We start from the raw sequence: 25952 nt of genomic DNA, 5'->3' as shown, positions 1-25952 counted from the left end.
TTCAGCCTATACTGTACTTGTTAACAGGAGAGATTGCTTCTACAGGGATGGGATACACTTAAATAGAAAGGGTGCAAGAATTTTTGCTGATGCTGTCGAGGCAGTGTTAGGTGGGTCGGAAAACTGCTAGTTGGGGGGGGGATACAAGGACTAATAGATTAACAGTAGCCACTGGCAGAGGTGGAAGTGATTCTTGCACTGCTTCTATTGAAATGAGCAGAAGCCTGAAAAACAAGATGCCTGATATTTCAGAGACTGCTGGGAGTCATTGCGGTACAAGTAAACACATGGGTTGTGTTAGGGTAGCTAAGAATAGAAACAGGTGCATGTATACCTGCGTGTACACCAATGCTAGGAGTTTGGTAAATAAATTTGATGAATTTGAGGTATTGCTCAAAATATTGTTGGGATATCAGAGACGTGGTGTCACACAGATATAAGTAATGTGGATTCTGGAATTTAGGGAATACAATGTGTATAGAAAGGATAGACAGGACAGGAGGGGTTATGCTATTAATTAAGAAACACATAAAGTCCAAGGAAGTGAAGCCAGTCGACATCGATGGACAGGGCAGTGTCGAGTCAGTTTGGTGTGACATAAGCATAGGGAAATCAAAATTGAGAGTAGGAGTGTGCTATAGGCCTAATGACTCTGATGGGTATAATAAGATATTGTACAGGGAAATAGAGTGGGCCAGTAAATCAGAGAGTCTTATAATGGGGGATTTTAATGGGGGACAAGAGGGAGCAATACTCTTGATCTGATTATCAGTAGTGATTCTTCATGCATTAAGAACCTGCAGATAAATGAACCACTAGGTGGCAGTGATCACAGTGTGTTGAAGTGGGATTTACTCAAGGAGGTAACTACCATCAGAGGTAAAGGGAAGGGCTTTTGTTTTCGTAAAGGCGACTATGATGGTCTGAGACAGTATTTAAATTCTATACAGCGGGACCAACTGATGATGTTACCAACAGCAAACTCAAAATGGGAAGCATTCAAGGAACTAATCTTGGTGGCTACCAGGCTTTACATACCAACTAAGAAATATTGTTCAAGGTTTAGGCCTAAATGGTTGTCAGATGGACTAATGAGACATGTGGCAGAGAAGAAAAATGCATGGGATACATACAAATTAATGGGTGACATGGAAGCCTATGATAGATATAAGTTGGTCTGTAACCAAGTCACAAAGGAGATTAGGCAGGCAAAGGCAGACTACGAAAAATCCTTGGCAAAGGATGCAAAGAAAAACAGAAAAGAGTTCTTTACATATTTAAACTCAAGAAGGAAAGGGATGAATCAGATTGGTCCACTGGATATTGATGGTTCAACAGTTGAGGATCCTGCTCAGGTGGCTAACAATCTAAACGAGTATTTTGCATCTACATTCACGCATGAGGAGTTATTCAGGAAGGAGAATGATGTAGGTAAAGTAAACATTGGCAGTGAGCTGGATGATTTTGTAATAACTGAGAGGAAAGTGGAGGAGAGATTGTTGAGGATAAACATAAAAAAGGCACCTGGGGTGGATGGGATCTATCCAGTTATATTAAAGGAGGCAGCAAAGGAAGTAAGCAAACCCCTAGCCATAATTATGAGAGCTTCTTTGGACTCAGGGGAGGTACCCATAGACTGGAGATGTGCAAATGTAACCCCAATTCACAAAGGAGGATCAAAGGCTGACACAAGTAATTATAGACCTGTTAGTTTAACTTCTGTTCCAGGTAAATTAATGGAGGCACTGGTTAAAGAAGCACTGCAGGATCATCTAGACAAGAATTCAGTTATAGCTCAGATGCAGCATGGTTTTGTTAAGGGCAGGTCTTGCCTGACCAATTTGATTGGATACTATGATGTAGTCACAAAAGAACTGGATGCAGGGAATAACTTTGATATTATATATTTGGATCTTAGAAAGGCTTTTGATACTGTTGCACATGGAAGACTGCTGCACAAATTGGAGCAGTGTGGCATTGGAGGCAAATTGCGGCTATGGATAAGGGGATGGTTGAGTGGCAGAAGACAGAGAGTGGTAATCAATGGACACTGCTCAACGTGGACTAATGTTATTAGTGGAGTTCCTCAGGGTTCAGTGTTGGGTCCGTTGTTGTTTTCGGTGTTTATGAATGATATTGATGATGGGATACCAAGTTTAATGTCCAAGTTTGCAGATGATACAAAGGTTGGCAGGGTTGTTAAGGACACTGCTGACGCTATGCTGCTGCAACAGGATCTGGAAAGGTTGAACAGATGGGCTGAGAGGTGGCAAATTAAGTTTAGCATTGACAAATGTAAAGTACTACATATGGGAAACAGTAACCCCAGAGCACCGTATCAACTCTGCGGTACTACACTGACAGTGGTGGAGAATGAAAAGGACCTGGGGGTAATTGTGCAGGCAGATATGAAGTTCTCTGAGCAGTGCAGACGAGCTGCAAGAGTAGCTCATGGTGTCTTGTCAATGATATACAGGAATTTTTCTAGCAGGGATAAGGAAGTGATTATTCCCTTGTATAAGGCAATGGTTAGGCCACATCTTGAGTACTGTATACAGGTCTGGAGGCCTCATTTCAAGAAGGATGTAGAGCTGCTGGAACGGGTACAGAGAAGGGCAACAAGATTAGTGAATGGAACAAAGGGTTGCTCTTACGAAGAAAGGCTTAAGTTTTGCAAATTACAGAGTCTGGAGACTAGGCACCAGCGAGGTGATCTGATAGAGGTGTATAAGGCTTTGAATGGTTTGAGCATGCTCAATGCCAATGGGATTCTTCATCTTGCTTAGAATAATCACCTCAGAGGGCATAAATTCAAATTGAGGAAGGACGGATGTCAGATAGATGTGCGGAAATTTGCCTTTGGCCAGCGGGTGGTTGGTTGGTGGAACCGACTTCCATCATTTGTTGTTGAAGTTGATAGCCTAAACAAATTTAAAGCTCAACTAGACAGGTATTTCGAACGAACGGAGGGGTGAAATGGGAGTGGTGTGTGTTTTTTTTTTTTTTTTTTGGCTGATGCTGAATAAGCTTGCTTTCTTGCATCATATGCCTCTACTAATGCTAATGCTAATTTTAAATCAGCCTCTGGCACTGCATACAGTCTCCCCTTCACAATATCTGAATTGCATCATGCTTTAGCCACCACTAAACTCAGTGCAACAGGACCAGACGGAATACATTACATCATGATAGCACAACTTACTGAACCCACCCTTAAGACACTGTTACTTCTTTATAACAGAATTTTCAAAGAGAATACCTTCCGAGACAAATGGCATCACGCTTATGTTTTGGCATTTCCAAAACCAGGAAAAGACCCTACAAATCCACAACATTACTGACCCATTGCACTCACCAGCTGCATGAGCGAAGTTCTGGAAAAAATTATCAATGCCCGCCTGACCTGATTTCTAGTCCAAAACAACCTTCTTAACCTAATACAATGCTGTTTCCATGACGGCAGATCCATTCTTGATGTACTCATCAGGGCAGAAATAAACATCAGTGATGCTTTTGTACGAAAAGAACACAATGTCATGGTTCTCTCTGACATAGAAAAAGCGTTCGACACAGCTGGGAGGTATGGTATAATGCGAAACCTATACGATCTAGGACTAAGATGAAGAACTGAAATAGAAACTGAATAGTATAAATCAGAGCTGTAATGCTCAATACATTCTACATTGATATTAATATTTGTAAAATAATAAGAGGAGTTTACCTCAATATAGTACGTAGAACACTTCCATATGATACCCTCCAGAAATTAAAACGAAAAAATCGAAAAGCTTACATTACAGTAATAAATAATTAAAAATCAATTTAACGCAATTAAAAATATTAAAAAGAATCTAACGAAAATATTCAAAACGATTTTCCTTCTTGAATCTGACAATGCTTTTCGACTATGTCTTGATCACAGGAATGAAAATTACCAAATAGGGTTGAACATGAAACTTAAATAGTGATTATTTGTCTTTGCGCATGTGCGTAAAGGTCCACGCATCAGAGATCAATTATGGCCGATGAACATTAACAGAATTCTTGTGCAATTTAATTTCTATGGTTTCTGCAATTAACAGTTGTGTATAATTACATTGAACATTAAGTATTTTGGCCTCATTAAATAAAAAAGTATGTTTTTTGTTAATGGCATGAAAAGCTAATTCTGATGCTGCTGAACAAGAAGCAAGAACTGAGGCTTCATGTTGATTTACACGAATATTCAGAGAAAAACACATCGAACCTTGGTAAGACGAGTCGCAATCACCGCAAGAAATGTTGTATACCAGGTCATTAATTTGTGTTGCGAACGCGGAAAGAACCGAGCGATAGTTTAGTATAGTGTGTAATTTCCGTATTGGTCTGGCCACAATTTTAAATTCGGTATCTTGAAAGAATCTATTAAGCTGTTTATGCCACTGTTCAACATATGGGACAGAAATAAGTATGTTTTGATATTACTATTGTTGGTTGGTGTAGTATTTTGTATCCTATCATTAGCCTGTACCTCAGTTCGGTTTATTGTGGCAAGGGGATAACACCTGTTTAAGAACATGTTAGTTAATATTTGTATTTCTGAGCCCAAAGCAGATTCCGTCGTTGAATATTTATAGGCATTTAGAAATTGATAAAGATAATCGATCTTTTGTAGGTGAATGGGTGATAGCTATTATAATGTAGAAGCATACCGGTGTTTGTAGATTTTCGATATATGCTAAATTGGATTTTATTCGAGTCTAGAATAAGTGAAATTTAGAAAGTTTACTGACTTTGTATCCATATCTTCCCTTTCCAATGTAAATTTGAGTCTAGAATGAATATTATTAAACAAATATAAAATGTCTTGGATAGTACTACTACCAGTAACAACTAGAGCATCATCTAAATACATCCCATTGTATGTGATACAGGGTCGAAAAGGTGTCGAATGTATATGCTCAATCTTTGAGAGATTAGATCTCTGACATTAAGCCGTTCAGGCTCAAACCCATTGGTAATCCAAAAATTTGTTTGTACACCTTGGCCAACTATATCACCTCAAAAGGTGATGTAGTTGGCCTCAACTAACAGTTTAATTAAGTGAAAAATTTCCTTAATAGGTAGCTTCGTATAATTAATCGGTGTTGAGTTATTATTTAACATATCCCAAATAATATCTAATGTGTATTCAACATTGACATTCGTATATGACAAGGTAACATCTAGTGAGAATAAATTCATTGTCGCCCAGTCCATATTTTCGTTCGATTCGTTTTAATATTTTTAATTGTGTTTAATTGGTTTTTAATTATTTTTTACTCTAATGTAAGTTTTTCGATTTTTTTCGTTTTAATTTCTGGAGAGCATTATACGGACATGTTCTACATACTGTATTGAGGTAAACTGCTCTTATTATTTTACAACGATCTAGGACTATGCAGACACCTGCCAAAATTTATCAGAATCTTCCTCCATCATCGCTCATTTCAAGTTAGAGTCAACAACTAGTTATCTTCCAGTTTTATCCAAGATAAAGGGATCCCACAAGGTTCAGTACTAAGTGCCACCCTATTTAACATAACAATGAACTCCATAACACAGGATCTACCACAGACAGTGTCCACTACTCTGTATGCTGATGGACTTCAGTATTTACTGCCATTCGCCTAATATGCGAATGGTAGAAAGACAGTTGCAACGTGCCATCAACAAAGTTGTAAAATGGTCCCAAAACAATGGTTTTCGCCTCTCACCACAAAAGACTGTCGGGATACACTTCTGTAGGAAGCGTAACCTACATCCAGACCCAGAACTTCACCTAGAAAATCAAATGATCCCAGTGGTTTGCAGTGTCTGCTTTCTTGGTGTGCTTCTAGACCAAAAACTTACCTTCCTCAAACATATAAAAGAGCTCCAGATTACTTGTCTTTTAAGAAACTAAACATCTTAAAAATACTATCTGGCACAACGTGGGGAGCCGACCGTTACAAGCTACTGCATTTATATCATGCATTAATTCGGTCGTGTCTAGACTACGGCTCTGTTGTGTACAGCTCTGCTAGACCAAGTGCCTTATGTTGGCTTGATCCCATACACCACAGTTCTCTCTGGCTTTACGCGCCTCCATAGCCAGGTGGGCAGGAGCAGCAGTGCGTAGTACACGCTTCTTGATTAGACTGGGGTTCAAGCCCGTGACCACCAAATACAGAGGATGCGGAAAGGTCAGGGAATGACCACCACATATCCCCGGAGCAATATGGCCTTAGTTGCTAATGCTCCTAAAAACCAAATAACAACAACAACTCTCTGGCTTGCACTAGGGGCATTCCGTACATCGCCAGTTCAGAGCTTATATGCTGAAGCAGATGAAACCTCTTTACATCTAAGCAGAGAAATGCTTCTGTTAAGCTACACAGCAAAGGTTAAAGGGCAACTAGAAAACCCTACTTGAAATGGACTTTTTTTGCCCAAATGGGAGAACTTTTACAGAGCCTATCCATCTAAAAACCCATCAACAGGGATACACCTGGTTCCCTGCTCAGTGACTGGCAAATTGACCTTAGCATGATACAGCCTACTACTCCTCGGACAGCTCCAACTTGGATGTATCACATACCTTTGTGCAACCTATCACTCACATCATTGGGGAAACACACCTTTTCCCAACAGGACATACCGTAAACTCACGCCACATTGATAACCCAGCATGCAGAGTACGTGCCAGGCGCCTCCGTAGCCAGGTGGGAAGGAGCAGCAGTGCGTAGCACATGCTTCTTGATTAGACCGGGGTTCGAGCCCGTCACCACCAAATACGGAGTATGCGGAAAGGTCAAGGAATGACCACCGCATATCCCGGAGCAATATGGCCTTAGTTGCTAATGCTCCTAAAAACCAAATAACAAACAACAAACAACAGTACATGCCAATCTACATGGACGGATCTAAAACTGACACCCATATTGGTGCAGCAGCAGTTTTTCCCAACCTTACCATAACCAAGAAACTCCCCATTCAATGCAGCAGCTACACTGCACAACTCTGTGCTATCTTCATTGTGTTAAATTTCACCTTATCAACAGAAATATCGAACAGTGTGATCTATATAGACTCCATTAGTGCTATCCAAGCTATATAGCAAAATAAAAACCATGATAACCCCTTACTCATACAGATTTTGAATACCACAACTAAGCTAAATAAGAAGAAACAAAAAAGTCATCTTTTGTTGGATCCTTGGTCATGTGGGAATTTCTGGAAATGAATGTGCTGACCTAGCTGTGAAAACTGCTACAGATCCTATAGATGAACCCTTTAGTATACCGATCACAGATTACAAGTCAATTATAAAGAAGCGGTGTCTGGAAAAAGGGCAACACATCTGGCAAAGTCAAGTTGGGAACAAACTACTCCGTATAAAGAAACATCTGCAACCGTGGAAATCCAGTTTACGTGAAAACAGGTATGAAGAAGTCGTATTAGCAGGACTACGAATAGGCCATACACATCTTTATCTTCTTGCAGGTACTGATCCACCACTGTGTACAAATTGCAACACTCGGCTCACTGTTCAACATGTACTCATTTGGTTGCCCCAAATACAATAGTGATCGACAAGCTTTGTGTACCTCTTTTTCCAGGACGAACACCTCTTTCAGTATTGCTGACCTCCTGGCAGATTCCCCACATGTGATAAAAATTTTTTCTTAAACAGATACAACTGTACAACACAGTTTGAATTTCAACATTTGTATACATAAACTGTGTATTTAACATCACCATAGTTAGGTGCATTATGGCCTTGCTGCCCTTGCACCGTAAAGCCCATAAACAAACAAACAAACAAACAGTTTCCCTGACATAGCAACTAGTGCAGTCACGGCAAGAAATGCAGTAGACTAGTCCACTCTGCAGCAAGGTGGGAACTGATGTTTTTACTTTGAAGACATAGGATCGCAACTTCCTGTCAGGCAGTTGTAAGCACTTTATCCCAGAAGATTTGAAGACCCTAGAAACCTGCTGTGAGAGGTTTGGGAAGTATGGGATAAAAGCAGTCGCGGTAGTCATTACTGTGAACAGTCCTGTGGGTCGCACCTATCTAGGGGGAGGTAAGCACACTTTGCAAGATCTGTCTCGACCTAGCAATCTGTGTGCCTTTCATCCACAGAACTAGAATGGGTCCAGGCACAAGTTATCAGGGCTTGTGTAGTGCTGAGAAGATGGTTGCATTTGTGTACTGACTGGTAGTTGGCAAATTGGCCAGCACACATCAGCTTGCAATAGACTGTTGTCCTCAAATGTGTGACCTCACATTGGACAAGGGTATCTACGTACGGGAGGTATTGTCTCACTCTAGCTCGATAGTGAATTTTATGAAAAGAGACAGAGAGTTAAGGTGGCCCAAGAGTTGGTTGCGTGAATCCCAGGGAGTAACCACAAACACATTGTCACACCAAAAGGTAATGGGATGTGATAAACCTGATGGCATGTGTATCTTCCAAATTGTGACTTCTCCCTCAAGATCTGGATGAAGGCTGTAGCAAACCAGCTCTGCCAGCAACTGTTTGCAGCACATCAAGTGAAATATTCTGACTTTCTGCCTGTATACACAGATGGCTCTAAGTAAAAATCATGTATGGAGATCAGCTGCTATTCCACATGAAATAATGTCCATCCAGCTTCTTGCGAGAAAATAATATATATGTATATATACTGCTGAACTGAATCTTCATTCATCTTATCCTGGATTCAGCAAATGCTTTATCTTTTAAAATTGGATTTGACATCTGCTTCTCCTGGATTCCAAGCCACATTGGGATTGGGGGGGAATGATCTTGCTGATAACTCTGCAAAATATGCAGTCTCTCCTTGAATAACTGTTGCCTGTCAGTCCCTTTTACAGTCTACAAGGAAACAACACATAATAAGCTATACTCTCAGTGGCAGGATTCTTGGCATGAACAGGCTGCAAATGAACTGAAGCAGATAAAGCCTATAATCAAGCAATGGCAGTTCAGTCTATGCAGGGTCCAAAGAGAGAGGAAGTTGTCCTTGCTGGACTCTGCATAGGTTTCAGTCATCTTACACACTCCTTTCTGCTGAGGGTGGATGACCCACCATGTATGAGAACTGTGAAACTGTTTTAACCATTATTCATATTATTATTATAATTAGCCATATGGTGCAAGGAAGCCTGAGGCTTTTGCTGCACCTGCCGAAAAAAAAAAAAAATTTGAGTTACCACTGAGAGAGAGAGAGAGAGAGAGAGAGTCAGAAATACAAACGAATCACCAAGAAAGAGCAGAATGATGATATCCAGCTCAGGGCCCTGGGTGTGCCAAGCCCATACTCACCAGATGTGAGCCCCTGGGGGTAATTATGGAATGTTCCATTTTTACTATTGAATGATGTTTTATGTTTCATAGATATTATTAATCTGGCCAAACCCTTTACATTCAGCCAGATTTTAGATTACAAAAAAAATGTCTCTGATGTTTTTAACTTTTTATAGTCCATTAATTTGTACACGCATATTTTAATTTATCCTTTTATATTTTTGATATGCATTTCATTCTTTTACAGGGTAACCTGTTTAAATGTTACCAAATATATTTTTTGATGTGTTTTCTTTAACTTTAATATTAGTAGAGGCATATGATGCAAGAAAGCAAGCTTATGCAGCATCAGACAAAAAAAAAAAAAAAAAGCTCCCATTTCACTTCTCTGTTCGTTCCAAATACCTGTCCAGCTGAGCCTTAAATTTATTTAGGCTATCAACTTCCACAACAAAGGATGGAAGTCTGTTCCCTAACCAACTACCCTCTGGCTAAAGGCAAACTTCCGCACATCTGTCTTTCCTCAATTTGAATTTATGCCCTCTTAGGTGATTATTCTGAGCAAGAGGAAGAATCCCATCAGCATTGAGCATGCTCAAACCATTCAAGGTGTCATACACCTCAATCAGATCACCTCACATCTTCATTTGGTGCATTGTCGTTAGTTGCCAATGTGTCATTAAATCAATCAGTGGACATTGTTAGACGTTGCAGCAATAACTGTCTCTTTAGGAATTATGTTAAAAATAGTTTCTGTGTACTTCTCATTAAGCAATGAATATACTTGTAATGACCCAACAGAACTGCATATAGAGATTCCTCCTCCCATTTCTTTATTAGGGACCAATCTGAGTCTAATAGAGACAAATGAGAAAGACTTCTAGAATCACTGCTTTGACAAACATAATTAATATTGCTGAATACGGTTGGTGATACTTGCATTATTTATTTCTCAACAAAATCAACTACAACTATTAAGGGCAAATTGCTGTTATATATAAAGGATAGTTGAGTGGGAGAAGACAGAGAGAGAGGTAATTAATGGACACTGCTCTTCATGAACTAATGTTATTAGTGGAGTCCCCCCCAGGGTTCGCTGTTGTGTCCATTGTTGTTTTCTGCATTTATTAATGATACTGATGAAGGTATATCAGGCTTAATGTCCACGTTTGCAGATGATACGAAGGTTGGCAGGGTTGTTAATGACAGTACATTACTACAACACTATCTAGAAAAGTTGAGCAGAGGGGCTGAGAGGTAGCAACTGAACTTTTAACATTGAAAAATGTAAAGTACTGCATATGGGAAGCAGTAACCCCCAGAGAAACGTATCAACTGTGTGGTACTACACTGATAGTGGTAGAGAATGAAAAGGATCTGCGGGTAATTGTGCAGGCAGATACGAAGTTTTCTGAGCAGTGCAGATGGTCTGCAAGAGTAGCTCATAGTGTCTTGTCAATGATATACAGGAATTTTTCTAGCAGGGATAAGGAGGTGATTATTCCCTTGTATAAGGCAATGGTCAGGCCACACCTTGAGTACTGTATACAGTTCTGGAGGCGTCATTTTAAGAAGGATGTACAGCTGTTGGAACAAGTACAGAAAAGGGCAACAAGATTAGTGAATGGAACAAAGGGTCGCTCTTACGAAGAAAGGCTTAAGTTTTGCAAATTACAGTGTCTGGAGACTAGGCACCTGCGAGGTGATCTGAGTGAGGTGTATAAAGCCTTGAATGGTTCGAGCATGCTCAGTGCTGATAGGATTCTTCCTCTTGCTCATAATAATTGCCCGAGAGGGTATAAATTCAAATTGCAGAAAGATAGTTGTAAGACAGAAAGATAGATGTGCAGAAGTTTGCCTTTAGCCAGTGGGTGGTTGATTGCTGGAACAAATTTCCATCTGTCATTGTACTTGACAGCTTAAATAGATTCAAGGCAGAACTAGACAGACAATTTGGAGTGAGTGGGTGGGTGAAATCAGAAGGGTTTTTTTTTTTCTTCTTTTGGCTGATAAGCTTCTTTTCTTGCATCACGTGCCTATGCTAATACTAAATGCAAAGTACTGCACATGAGTAACAGTAACTCAAGAGAAATGTACCAACTGTGTGATACTACACTCATGGAGGTGCAGAATTAAAAAGACCTGGGAGTAATTGTGCAGTCAGATATGAATTTCTCTGAGTAGTGCATGGAGTTTTGTCAATGATATATAGGAATTTTGCTAGCAGAGAGGAGGAGGTGATTATACCTTTGTATAAGGCAATGGTCAGGACACACCTTGAGTACTGCTTTCATGTCTGGAGGCCTCATTTTAGGAAGGATGTAGAGTTGCTAGAACAATTAACCCCGGGGGCTCACATCTGGTGAGTATGGGCTTGGCACACCCAGGGTCCTGAGCTGGATATCATCATTCTTCTCTTTCTTGGTGATTCCCTTCTACTTTTGACTCTCTCTCTCTCTCTCTCTCTCTCAGGGTAACTTGGGAATGTTTTTTTTTTTTTTTTTCCTGGTGCAGCATAAGCCTCAGGCTTCCTTGCACCATATGGGTCTATAATCTACTTATAGATGATAATTTGATATAACAGTTGGTCGATTTATTAACCAACTGTTATATCAAATTATCATCTATAAGTAGATTATAGACCTAGTCAGGATCCTTAGTTGATTCTAAATTGAGATAGCGAGATTTGGAAGCTAATCAATACTTACGAGTCCGTAGAAATACCGTTCGTGAATTCCCGCCATTTTTACACGATAGCATAAGCTTAGTGTCGTATAGTGCATAATATAATATTGTCAATTAATCAGTAAATCTATTAATCTTGATAAACTTTATTGTCAATTAAATTGTACTTTTAACTCTATATATATATATATATATATATATATATATATATATATATATATATATATATATATATATATATATATATATAACGACTTAATCGTAACAAATAATTAATACATAACTATAGTGGTACACGTGATTCGGAAGTTGTATAAAGGGAACTCGTAGAAAACACTAGATACCGAAAAAAATATATATATAACATAACTGTTTTGGGATATAACTTAAGGATTTAATTTTTGTTTTGAATTTTATTGAATTAAATCGGAATCATGACTCTGACCAGAGCAGCAAAGCAAAAGGCTCAAGCTAATGGGAGTGCTGTGGTTCAGGGGAGAACTGAGGGGGGCAGTTGCCCTCTGAATCACAGTCTATTAAAATGCACTGTTTGCTTGATGTTTGCGGAGCAGTCGGGTACGGGACATGATACTGCCAAGGGGGATGTCTTTGTGTGTGCACGATGTAAGGAGTGCAAGGAAATCAGGCGACAACTCAGCGTTGTTATGGGCCTTTATGAGAGCTTGAAGGACAGGGTGGATGCCCTCGAAGGAAATAAATTGAGGGGCCCATCAAGCTCTCAGCTGCCCACATCAACGCCAGAGCTTGCACTTGGTCATCAGGCAACACAGAAGCAGCCCCCTAGGCAGAATGCGCTGGTCCCACAGGAACTAGTAGTTGTTGGTGACTCTATTGTCAGGGAAACGGGGAACATACTTTGTAAAAAGGATAGGTGGAATAGGACCAGGGTATGTCTGCCAGGGGCAAAGGTTGATGACGTTGTAGAGCGGATATCATCTTTTAAGGGCACAAAAGGTGATATAGTTGTACACGTTGGCACTAATGATATTAAGAGTAGGAGACCGGCGGAATTACTTAGCAAGTACAGGTCACTGTTGAAAAAAAGCCGTGAATTAGGGTTGAACTTGAAAGTGTCTGCAATTCTGCCCAGACACGATAGGAAGGAGTATATGATGAGAGCCTTGTCGATCAATTCGGCCCTGGAGGGATTGTGCAAGGCTCAAGGGGTAGAATTTTTTTCAGCCTGGACTGTACTTGTTAACAGGAGAGATTGCTTCTACAGGGATGGGATACACTTAAATAGAAAGGGTGCAAGAATTTTTGCTGATGCTGTCGAGGCAGTGTTAGGTGGGTCGGAAAACTGCTAGTTGGGGGGGATACAAGGACTAATAGATTAACAGTAGCCACTGGCAGAGGTGGAAGTGATTCTTGCACTGCTTCTATTGAAATGAGCAGAAGTCTGAAAAACAAGATGCAGGATATTTCAGAGACTGCTGGTAGTCATTGCGGTACAAGTAAACACATGGGTTGTGTTAGGGTAGCTAAGAATAGAAACAGGTGCATGTATACCTGCGTGTACACCAATGCTAGGAGTTTGGTAAATAAATTTGATGAATTTGAGGTATTGCTCAAAACATCAAAGGCAGATATTGTTGGGATATCAGAGACGTGGTGTCACACAGATATAAGTAATGCGGAACTGGAATTTGGGGAATACAATGTGTATAGAAAGGATAGACAGGACAGGAGGGGAGGAGGGGTTATGCTATTAATTAAGAAACACATAAAGTCCAAGGAAGTGAAGCCAGTCGACATCGATGGACAGGGCAGTGTCGAGTCAGTTTGGTGCGACATAAGCATAGGGAAATCAAAATTGAGAGTAGGAGTGTGCTATAGGCCTAATGACTCTGATGAGTATAATAAGATATTGTACAGGGAAATAGAGTGGGCCAGTAAATCTGAGAGTCTTATAATGGGGGACTTTAATTTCCCAGATATTGACTGGAATTTGTGGGTTGGTCACTCGCACACTAGCAAGGCTTTTGTGGATTTATTGGATGATTGTTTTCTACATCAGCATGTTCGTGAGGCAACAAGAGGGAGCAATACTCTTGATCTGATTATCAGTAGTGATTCTTCATGCATTAAGAACCTGCAGATAAATGAACCACTAGGTGGCAGTGATCACAGTGTGTTGAAGTGGGATTTACTCAAGGAGGTAACTACCATCAGAGGTAAAGGGAAGGGTTTTTGTTTTCGTAAAGGCGACTATGATGGTCTGAGACAGTATTTAAATTCTATACAGTGGGACCAACTGATGATGTTACCAACAGCAAACTCAAAATGGGAAGCATTCAAGGAACTAATCTTGGAGGCTACCAGGCTTTACATACCAACTAAGAAATATTGTTCAAGGTTTAGGCCTAAATGGTTGTCAGATGAACTAATGAGACATGTGGCAGAGAAGAAAAATGCATGGGATACATACAAATTAATGGGTGACATGGAAGCCTATGATAGATATAAGTTGGTCTGTAACCAAGTCACAAAGGAGATTAGGCAGGCAAAGGCAGACTATGAAAAATCCTTGGCAAAGGATGCAAAGAAAAACAGAAAAGAGTTTTTTACATACTTGAACTCGAAAAGGAAAGGGATGAATCAGATTGGTCCACTGGATATTGATGGTTCAACAGTTGAGGATCCTGCTCAGGTGGCTAACAATCTAAACGAGTATTTTGCATCTACATTCACGCATGAGGAGTTATTCAGGAAGGAGAATGATGTAGGTAAAGTAAACATTGGCAGTGAGCTGGATGATTTTGTAATAACTGAGAGGAAAGTGGAGGAGAGATTGTTGAGGATAAACATAAAAAAGGCACCTGGGGTGGATGGGATCTATCCAGTTATATTAAAGGAGGCAGCAAAGGAAGTATGCAAACCCCTAGCCATAATTATGAGAGCTTCTTTGGACTCAGGGGAGGTGCCCATAGACTGGAGATGTGCAAATGTAACCCCAATTCACAAAGGAGGATCAAAGGCTGACACAAGTAATTATAGACCTGTTAGTTTAACTTCTGTTCCAGGTAAATTAATGGAGGCACTGGTTAAAGAAGCACTGCAGGATCATCTAGACAAGAATTCAGTTATAGCTCAGACGCAGCATGGTTTTGTTAAGGGCAGGTCTTGCCTGACCAATTTGATTGGATACTATGATGTAGTCACAAAAGAACTGGATGCAGGGAATAACTTTGATATTATATATTTGGATCTTAGAAAGGCTTTTGATACTGTTGCACATGGAAGACTGCTGCACAAATTGGAGCAGTGTGGCATTGGAGGCAAATTGCTGCTATGGATAAGGGGATGGTTGAGTGGCAGAAGACAGAGAGTGGTAATCAATGGACACTGCTCAACGTGGACTAATGTTATTAGTGGAGTTCCTCAAGGTTCAGTGTTGGGTCCGTTGTTGTTTTCGGTGTTTATGAATGATATTGATGATGGGATATCAAGTTTAATGTCCAAGTTTGCAGATGATACAAAGGTTGGCAGGGTCGTTAAGGACAATACTGACGCTATGCTGCTGCAACAGGATCTGGAAAGGTTGAACAGATGGGCTGAGAGGTGGCAAATGAGGTTTAACATCGACAAATGTAAAGTGCTGCATATGGGAAACAGTAACCCCAGAGCAACGTATCAACTCTGCGGTACTACACTGACAGTGGTGGAGAATGAAAAGGACCTGGGGGTAATTGTGCAGGCAGATATGAAGTTCTCTGAGCAGTGCAGACGAGCTGCAAGAGTAGCGCATGGTGTCTTGTCAATGATATACAGGAATTTTTCTAGCAGGGATAAGGAGGTGATTATTCCCTTGTATAAGGCAATGGTAAGGCCACATCTTGAGTACTGTATACAGGTCTGGAGGCCTCATTTCAAGAAGGATGTAGAGCTGCTGGAACGGGTACAGAGAAGGGCAACAAGATTAGTAAATGGAACAAAGGGTTGCTCTTACGAAGAAAGGCTTAAGCTTTGCAAATTACAGAGTCTGGAGACTAGGCACCGGCGAGGTGATCTGATAGAGGTGTATAAGGCTTTGAATGGTTTGAGCATGCTCAATGCCAATGGGATTCTTCATCTTTCTCAGAATAATCACCTCAGAGGGCATAAATTCAAATTGAGGAAGGACGGATGTCGGATAGATGTGCGGAAATTTGCCTTTGGCCAGCGGGTGGTTGGTTGGTGGAACCGACTTCCATCACTTGTTGTTGAAGTTGATAGCCTAAACAAATTTAAAGCTCAACTGGACAGGTATTTCGAACGAACGGAGGGGTGAAATGGGAGTGGTGTGTTTTTTTTTTTTTTTTTTTTTTTTTTGGCTGATGCTGAATAAGCTTGCTTTCTTGCATCATATGCCTCTGCTAATGCTAATGCTAATGCTAATGGGTATTAATAATAATAATAATAATAATAAGTACAAAGAAGGACTAAAAAATGAATAGCAAATGCTTAAAATTATAAGATTACTATAATTTCACTATTGTACAAAGAAGGGCAGCGAGATTGGTGAGAGGAACAAAGGGGTGCACTTACGAGGAAAGGTTTAAGTTCTGCAAGTTGCAGCATCTGGAGACTAAGCACCTGTGAGGTGATATGATGAAGGTGTATAAAGCCTTGAATGGCAAGAGCAGGCTCAATGCTGATGGGATACTTCCACTTGCTCAGGTTAAGAACCTGAGGGTCATAGATTCAAATTGAGGAAAGTCAATTGTAGAATAGATGTACAAAAGTCTGCCTTTAGCCAGTGGTCGTTGATTGTTGGAACAGATTTCCATCTGTTGTTGTGGAAGTGGATAGCTTAAATAAATTTAAGGCTGAACTAGATAAACATTTGGAGAGACTGGATAGGTGAAATGGAAAGGTTTTTTTTTTTTTTTTTTTTTGACTGATGCTATATAAGCTTCATTTGTTGCATTATGTGCCTCAACTAATGCTAACACTAATATGACAACTTACTGTCAAACCGAGAGAAGTGAAGGAGACCAAAGAAGTAAGCTGAAGAATTTCACCGGGAACTATCAGCTTACTTTTTTGGTCTCCATTACAGCCCTGTTGTGTTTGCTTCACTCGGCTCTTCAGTAAGTTGTCATATCCTGACCATTTTCTTTCATCCTGATATTTCACTTTCTTTGTTAAAATTCAGTTAGGCTGATTGCTATTTATTAATTTTTTCTTTAACTAGAATCAATTGCTTTTAAATTTTAACTTAATTTTGCATTTTACTTATTTAGCATAAGCATTAGTAGAGGCATATGATGCAAGAAAGCAAGATTATGCAGCATTAGCCAAAAAAACCCCACTTCCATTTCACCTCTCTGTTCGTTCGAAATACCTGTCCAGCTGAACCTTAAATTTATTTAGGCTATCAACTTCCACAACAAGGGATGGAAATCTGTTCCACCAACCAACTACCTGCTAGCTAAAGGCAAATTTCCGCACATCTATCTGAATTTATGCCCTCTCAGGTGATTATTCTGAGCAAGAGGAAGAATCCCATTGGCATTGAGCATGCTCAAACCATTCAAGGCTTTATACACCTCTATCAGATCATGTCGTTGGTGCCTAATCTCCAGACACTGTATTTTGCAAAACTTAAGCCTTTCTTTGTAAGAGCAACCCTTTGTTCCATTCACTAATCTTGTTGCCCTTCTCTGTACTTGTTCCACCAGCTCTACATCCTTCTTGAAATGAGGCCTCCAGACCTGTATATAGTACTCAAGGTGTGGCCTGACCATTGCCTTATACAAGGGAATAATCACCTCCTTATCCCTGCTAGAAAAATTCCTGTATATCATTGACAAGACACCATGAGCTACTCTTGCAGCCCATCTGCACTGCTCAGAGAACTTCATATCTACCTGCACACTTACCCCCAGATCCTTTTCATTCTCTACCACTGTCAGTGTAGTACCACAGAGTTGATACGTTGCTCTGGGATTGCTGTTTCCCATATGTAGTACTTTACATTTGTCAATGCTAAACTTAATTTGCCACCTCTCAGCCCATCTGCTCAACCTTTCCAGATCCTGTTGCAGCAGCATAGCATCAGTAGTGTCCTAAACAACCCTGCCAACCTTTGTATCATCTGCAAACTTGGACATTAAGCTTGATATACCATCATCAGTATCATTTATAAATACAGAAAACAATAATGGACCCAACATGGAACCCTGAGGGACTCCACTAATAACATTATTATGAGAGCATCCTTGGACTCAGGGGAGGTTCCCACGGACTGGAGATGTGCAAATGTATCCCCAATTCACAAAGGGGGATCGAAGGGTGACACGAGTAATTACAGACCAGTTAGTTTAACTTCTGTTCCGGGTAAAATAATGGAGTCGTTGGTTAAAGATGCATTGCAGGATCATCTAGACAAGACTGCAGCAATAACTCAGACACAGCATGGGTTTATTAAGGGAAAGTCTTGTCTGACAAATTTGATAGGATATTATGATGTGGTTACAAAGGAACTGGATGCAAAAAATAATTTTGATATCATATATTTGGATTTCAGGAAAGCTTTTGACACTGTTGCGCATGGAAGACTATTGTACAAATTGGAGCAGAATGGTATTAAGGGTAAGTTGCTACAATGGATAAAAGGATGGTTAAGTGGGAGAAGACAGAGGGTGGTAATCAATGGGTGCTGCTCTTCTTGGACTAATGTTATTAGTGGAGTCCCACAGGGTTCGGTGTTAGGTCCACTGTTGTTTTGTATATTTATCAATGATATTGATGAAGGTATATCAGGCTTAATGTCGAAGTTTGCAGATGATACAAAGGTTGGCAGGGTTGTTAATGACGGTAATGGCAGTGTGCTACTGCAACAGTATCTAGATAATTTGGGCAGATGGGCTAAGAAGTGGCAACTGAAGTTTAACCTTGACAAATGCAAAGTACTGCATATGGGTAGAAGTAACCCCAGAGAAACGTACCAACTGTGTGGTACTACACTTAAGTTGGTAGAAAATGAAAAAGACCTGGGAGTAATTGTGCAGTCAGATATGAAGTTCTCTGAGCAATGTAGATAGGCTGCCAGGGCAGGTCATGGGGTTTTGTCAATGATATATAGGAATTTTGCTAGCAGGGAAAAGGAGGTGATTATCCCTCTGTATAAGGCAATGGTCAGGCCACGCCTTGAGTACTGCGTACAGGTCTGGAGGCCTCATTTTAGGAAGGATGTAGATTTACTTGAGCGTGTACAGAGAAGGGCAACAAGATTGGTGAGGGGAATGAAGGGATCCTCTTACCAAGAGAGGCTTAAGTTCTGCAAATTGCAGTGGCTGGAGACTAGGCACCTGCGCGGTGATCTGATTGAGGTTTATAAGGCCTTAAATGGGTTGAGCACGCTGAATTCTGATGGGATCCTTCCAATTGTTCAGATTACGAACCTAAGGGGGCATAAATTCAAATTAAGAAAAGACAGATGTAGAATAGATGTGCGGAAATTTGCCTTTAGCCAGCGGGTGGTTAATTGCTGGAACAAACTTCCATCTGTCGTTGTGGAAGTTGATAGGTTGAATTAATTTAAGGAGGAACTGGACAGGCATTTGGAGGGAATGGTGTGATTTTTTTTTTTTTTTTTTTGGCTGATGCTGCATAAGCTCATACATTTGCTTTCTTGCATCACATGCCACTACTACTACTACTATTAGTCCACAATGAGCATAGTCCATTGATTACCACTCTGTCTTCTCCCCCTCAACCAACCTTTTATCCATAGCAGCAATTTGCCTCCAATGCCACACTGCTCCAATTTGTGCAGCAGTTTTCCATGTGCAACAGTATCAAAAGCCTTTCTAAGATCCAATTGGTCAGGCAAGACTTTCCCTTAACAAAACCATGCCGTGTCCGAGCTGTCAGGTGCCTTTCTTGTGTTTATCTTCAACAACTTCTCCTCCACTTTACTCTCAGTTATTACAAGATTATTTATTTTAGTATTTTTTTGTTATGGTTTTGTTTTTTATTTCTTTTTCTTTTTTGGTCTCTGTCGGGTCAGCTATGATGTATGCGTATGTTCCCTTTTTCTGCCTGTCATCATAACAGAGACAGAAGCCTTGCTTATTGCTGTGTTTCCTTTGGTTTTTTCTTCCAGCCCTTGATGATGTGGTTAAAATCTTAGGATCTACAGCATTAAGTATCATTTATATATTTTAATTTAATTTTATTGATGTAATTTTTAGGTAATCTGCTTTTATTTTTCAAGCTCTTTTAATTTTTTCAATTGTAGCTACAACTGTCAGGTCAGCACTCCTACTCATACACTTATCTAATCTATTTGCTTATATTTCATTATGGTTGCTAGGCATTTCTGCTATTACTAGTAGTGTTTCAGATCCATAATCCATTATTATATATGATTATTATTTTTCGTTCTTTTTGTAGGCATTCCATTTTATCACTACAGCCTATTATTAATTATATAATATATTATAATCAAATGTTATATTATATTATATTTAATATGTATCTAATTATATATTATTAATTAATATATAATATTATATTAATATTATACATTAATTAATTAATGTATAATATTAATATTATATTATATTTAAATATTATATTTGTATTTATATTATGTAATAAATATAAAAATGGGGTGAAAAGTTAATAATGGTAATGAAGATATAAAAATATGACATTTGCACCTAAGTGCACAAAACAGCAGCAAAGGATACAAAAGTTTATATATATGAGGTACAATTAATAAGCCTGTTGAAAAGTGTGAAGATGGATGCATAAATTACATCCATTTTGGCAGGAAAAAAAGAGTTAACTCCTGCCCTCTTACATTCCATATATAGGCAGTTTTCAATTTACATCAATCCAAATTATATTGTTTCAATGTAATGTAGATTTTAATTTAAAATTTTTAAATTCCAAATTAAAATGCACTGTTCACTGAATTTAAAACTTTTGTTTTGTCTTACCATTGTCAAGAAATTTTGTAATGAACAAAATATCACTAATCAAAATAGCTTTAGGGCTTTTCTTGACAGTGTCTGGTCCTCCTGGAACAGACTTCCATCTGTCGTAGTGGAGGTCAAAAACTTAAATAAGTTCAAGGCAGAACTAGACAAGCATTTGGAGTGAATGGATTGAAGGAAATGGGAAGGGTTTTTTTTTTTTTATGGTGCTATATAAGTTTTCTTTCTTGCCACATATGTCTCTGCTAATGCTAATGTTAACATCGAAGACTTGGATGAGACCATACAAGTTGTTTTCACACCAAAAAATACAACTTCTTTGTATTTTTTGGTTGACCTGAGGTTTCTATCAACCTCAGGTCAACCAATGGACCTGAGGTTGATAGAAACATTGAAAGTCTATTATTCCTGGTGGACCATGCTACAGCTGATCACTGAGATAAACGCAAGGCTCAACCATCAGTTCAACCAAGGCTCAACCACCAGAGCTGTGATGGGGTTTTCCAATGTTAAGAAGTTTATAGACAAACATTGAGGAATGTGATGGATAGTGTATGGTGGAATGCACTCTTCATTGGCAGTATTAAAAGTATTTGAACATCCATGTTTTCTTAGTATACTGAACGTTCCCAGATAAACAATTTACTCAGACCATTATACAAGGAGAGCATGTGCGCCAAAATAGGAAAGTTGTTCTTGTCGTGGCATGTAGAGCCAATCTGGCTGATTCTGAGAATGTTACATAGGTGACTTGTTGATTTATGCAATTGCTGACAGCATACACTCTCTGATGTTTATTCTGAAGTGAGACAGTACCACCATGTTAGTAAGTAAGGTTAGTAATTGTTGTACTACTCTAAAGGATAGTACAATGATTTCATCACACATCTCTGTAGAACATTAACCTAGGACATTAATTTAAGACATTATTATTATTACTAGCCACATAGTGCACGGAAGCCTGGGGCTTATGCTGCACCAGCCAAAAAAAATTTAAGAAAGAGAAAAGAGAAGAATGATGATATCCAGCTCAGAACCCTGGGTGTGCCAAGCCCATACTCACCAGATGTGAGCCCCTGGGGGTTTGATAGGGACTGAGGCTTATACAAATATACTTTGTACAGATCTCCTTAGCCTCTGGTTTCATGTGTGCCTAAGCCAAATCTCACCAATTTTATTCAGCAGTCTTGCCTTGTATACAGCAATGAATGCTGTAATTGGAGTAATAGAAATCAGTTCTGTGCAGTGATTAATATCCCACTCTATTATTATCAGGTGTTCATGTGAACAATGCTTGAGAGGCCATGTGTACTGCTAGAAGGCATCATTCTAAACATTGAAGTTTGGAGAAGGTGAGCTTATGATGTGGCGGTTTCCCACAGGTCTTTTGTTGGTTACGTGTGGAACCATGAAAGCAGATGCCTATCTGAACATTCGGATAATTCAGTCTCCCTATAATGCAGTAACTCTTAGGTAAAGACACATTTTTGTGTCTGTACCTAAGAATAAATGCATAATTTGCAGGTGCATTATTGTTGGTGCTGTTGAAGAATATATTCATGGAAGAAAATGTATACAGAATTTGGAATGGTCGGCACAAAGTGCTGATGTGAACTGTATGAAATTCCTTTGGGATGAACTGGAGCATTGGGTGAGGGTCAGGCTAAAACATGACACATTGGCAGCTCAATGAGTTAATTGGTAGCTCAATCAGTCCCTTTCAGCCATTGAAATGACAATTGGTGCTGCCACTGTTGAGGCGCAATATGGCCTGAGCAGCCCTTGCGCCAAAAATAACAATAACAACAACAACAGCCACTGTTGAACCTGACATGTTGGGATATTTTTTTTAGAGGTATATGACTGGAGTGTTCATATTGTCTATGACCTTACCAATGCCTCTCAATTTATTGTGAAATTATCTCAATGTAATGGACAAAATTAAAAATATTGAAGATGCCGTAATCATACGATGCTGAGCTAACCGAGGATGTGATTGAGTTGAAGCAAGATTGGGTAAGCATGCAGGAGGAAGAGAAAATGCATCCAGCACCACTAAAGTCACAACAAAAAAAAAAAAAAAAAACTAGAGCTTTCAGTTTGTTCTGAAATGGGATGGCCATTTGTATTGAAGATTACCAAAATCTGAAACAGAATGGCAAGTTCTTTTGAGAATTGAGTGATATTTTGCACTGCTGTAATTAAACTAAATCAAGAGAAAAGCAAAATTCTTTCCAGACTTCTGTTCCTGCCTCTTAACATGTGAATAATTTTGTATGACTAATACAGTGCATAAATAATAAATGTTTATATATAATATACATATTAGATAGTATGAATCAGAACTGTAGTGCTCAATACATCCTATGTTGATATTAATATTTGTAAAATAATAAGAGGAGTTTACCTCAATATAATATATAGAACACTTCCGTATGATACCCTCCAGAAATTAAAACAAAAAATTGAAAAACTCACATTAAGTAACAAATAATTAAAAATCAATTTAACACAATTAAAATCAATTAAACACAATTAAATCAATTGAAAATCAATTTAACGCAATTAAAAATATTAAAAAGAATCTGACTGGTCATGCAAATTACTCCAATAAAATAGAATTTTAGGAAGTGGCCTCATGTTGATTCATGTGACTCAACATGAGGTAATTTTAGCATGAATTGGGATTGGATACCCCTGTCACATTACTTACCCACTAAAGATGATCTTCTGGAATGTTGCCACTGCTGCTGTCACCTTACTATAAAACATTTGCTTTAAATTTCATCAAACAGCTGGCTTGACAAACAGCTTTTCATATACTGACTCTCTGATGGTATTGCAAATTTTAGACGAAAACTCTAACGTTGATGATTTCTTTTCTTTTTTGTAACTAGTAGGACACATCAGCTATATAGTACAACTCATGACTAAGAAACTTTAATATGAATAGCATTAGTAGAGGCATATGATGCAAGAAAGAAAGCTTATGCAGCATCAGCCCAAAAAAAAAAAAAAAAAAAAACCACTTCCACTTCACCCCTCTATTCGTTCAAAATACCTGTCCAGCTGAGCCTTAAATTTATTTAGGCTACCAACTTCCACAACAAGGAATGGAAGTTTGTCCCACCAACCAACTATCTGCTGGCTAAAGGCAAATTTCCGCACATCTATCCTACATCTGTCTTTCCTCAATTTGAATTTATGCCCTCTCAGGTGATTATTCTGAGCAAGAGGAAGAATCCCATCAGCATTAAGCATGCTCAAACCACTCAAGGCTTTATACACCTCTATCAGATCACCTCGCTGGTGCCTAGTCTCCAGACACTGTAATTTGCAAAACGTAAGCCTTTCTTCGTAAGAGCACCCCTTTGTTCCATTCACTAATCTTGTTGCCCTTCTCTGTACTCGTTCCACCAGCTCTACATCCTTCTTGAAATGAGGCCTCCAGACTTGTATACAGTACTCAAGGTGTGGCCTGACCATTGCCTTATACAAGAGAATAATCACCTCCTTATCCCTGCTAGAAAAATTCCTGTATATAATTGACAAGACACCATGACCTAGTCTCCAGACACTCTTGCAGCCTGTCTGCACTGCTCAGAGAACTTCATATCTGCCTGCACAATAACCCCCAGGTCCTTTTCATTCTCTACCACTGTCAGTGTAGTACCACAGAGTTGATACATTGCTCTGTGGTTGCTGTTTCCCATATGTAGTATTTTACATTTGTCAATGTTAAACTTCATTTGCCACCTGCCCATCTGCTCAACTTTTCCAGATCCTGTTGCAGCAGTATAGTGTCAGTAGTGTCCTGACAACCCTGCCAACCTTTGTATCATCTGCAAACTTGGACATTAAGCTTGATATACCATCATCAATATCATTTATAAATACATAAAACAATAATAGACCCAACACTGAACCCTGAGGGGCTCCACTAATAACTTTAGTCCACGTTCAGCAGTGTCCATTGATTACCACTCTCTGTCTGTTCCCCCTCAACCACCCCTTTATCCATAGCAGCAATTTGTCTCCAATGTCACCCTGCTCCAATTTGTGCAGCAGTCTTCCATGTGCAACAGTATCAAAAGCCTTTTTAAGATCAAAGTATATAATATCAAAGTTATTCCCTGCATCCAGTTCTTTTGTGACTGCATCATAGTATCTAATAAAATTGGTCAGGCAAGACTTCCCCTTAACAAAACCATGCTGTGTCCGAGCTATAACCAAAGTCTTTTCTAGATGATCCTGCAGTGCTTCTTTAACCAGTGCCTCCATTAATTTTCCTGGAACAGAAGTTAAACTCACAGGTCTATAATTACTTGTGTCAGCCTTTGATCCTCCTTTGTGAATTGGGGTCACATTTGCACATCTCCAGTCTGTGGGTAGATCCCCTGAGTCCAAGGAAGCTCCTCATAATTATGGCTAAGGGTTTGCTTACTTCCTTTGCTGCCTCCTTTAATATAACTGGATAGATCCCATCCACCCAAGGTGCCTTTCTTGTGTTTATCTTCAACAATATCTCCTAATAATAATATGAACAGTTAAGTCCTATAAAAAAGCTTTGAAGTAAACAATATCTAAAATTTTCCTGTTTATGAAACTTATGAACTATTTTGCCTTTTACACAAATAAGTTCTTTCATTTATATCACATTTCCATCTGTTTTGCTTGAGGTTCAAAGTCCTGAATATTCAACATTGTCAGCAGAAGCCGTTTCATCTTTGAGCTTTGAAGAAGCTCAAAGATGAAACGTTAATGTTTAAGTTAAGTTTTAAAACTGTTTGTTTCTGTAGAAATTTTTTCTGGTTTAAAACAGAACTTGATCAGTATTTTCAGTCACTTTATATTTTGTAGTTTGAACCAAAACTACTCACATAATGATTTTTCTTTTCATTAGCACACTATACATATAGAAGCAATACCTGATTTATTTAAGAAAATTTTTGAAGAGCTAAAACTGGACCAAAAGAACTACACAGTAAGATTATATTTTTAA

The 25952-nt window shown here is 39.1% G+C and overlaps 1 protein-coding gene across 1 annotated transcript in view; it reads left to right on the top strand.

Moving 5' to 3' along the window:
- LOC150076598 (uncharacterized) overlaps positions 1-25952 on the top strand; it is a 461481-nt gene that overhangs the window by 294711 nt on the left and 140818 nt on the right. Inside the window, exon 9 of the mRNA XM_090387387.1 lies at positions 25854-25934. Coding sequence (XP_090243513.1) covers positions 25854-25934 — 81 coding nt within the window. The remainder of the gene's footprint in view (positions 1-25853; positions 25935-25952) is intronic.

Source organism: Mastigoproctus giganteus, chromosome 13 (assembly GCF_048544385.1).
Source record: "Mastigoproctus giganteus isolate SK-2022 chromosome 13, ASM4854438v1, whole genome shotgun sequence".
NCBI classification, from domain to species: Eukaryota; Metazoa; Arthropoda; class Arachnida; order Uropygi; family Thelyphonidae; genus Mastigoproctus; species Mastigoproctus giganteus.
This window is presented reverse-complemented; position numbering and strand designations above follow the sequence as displayed.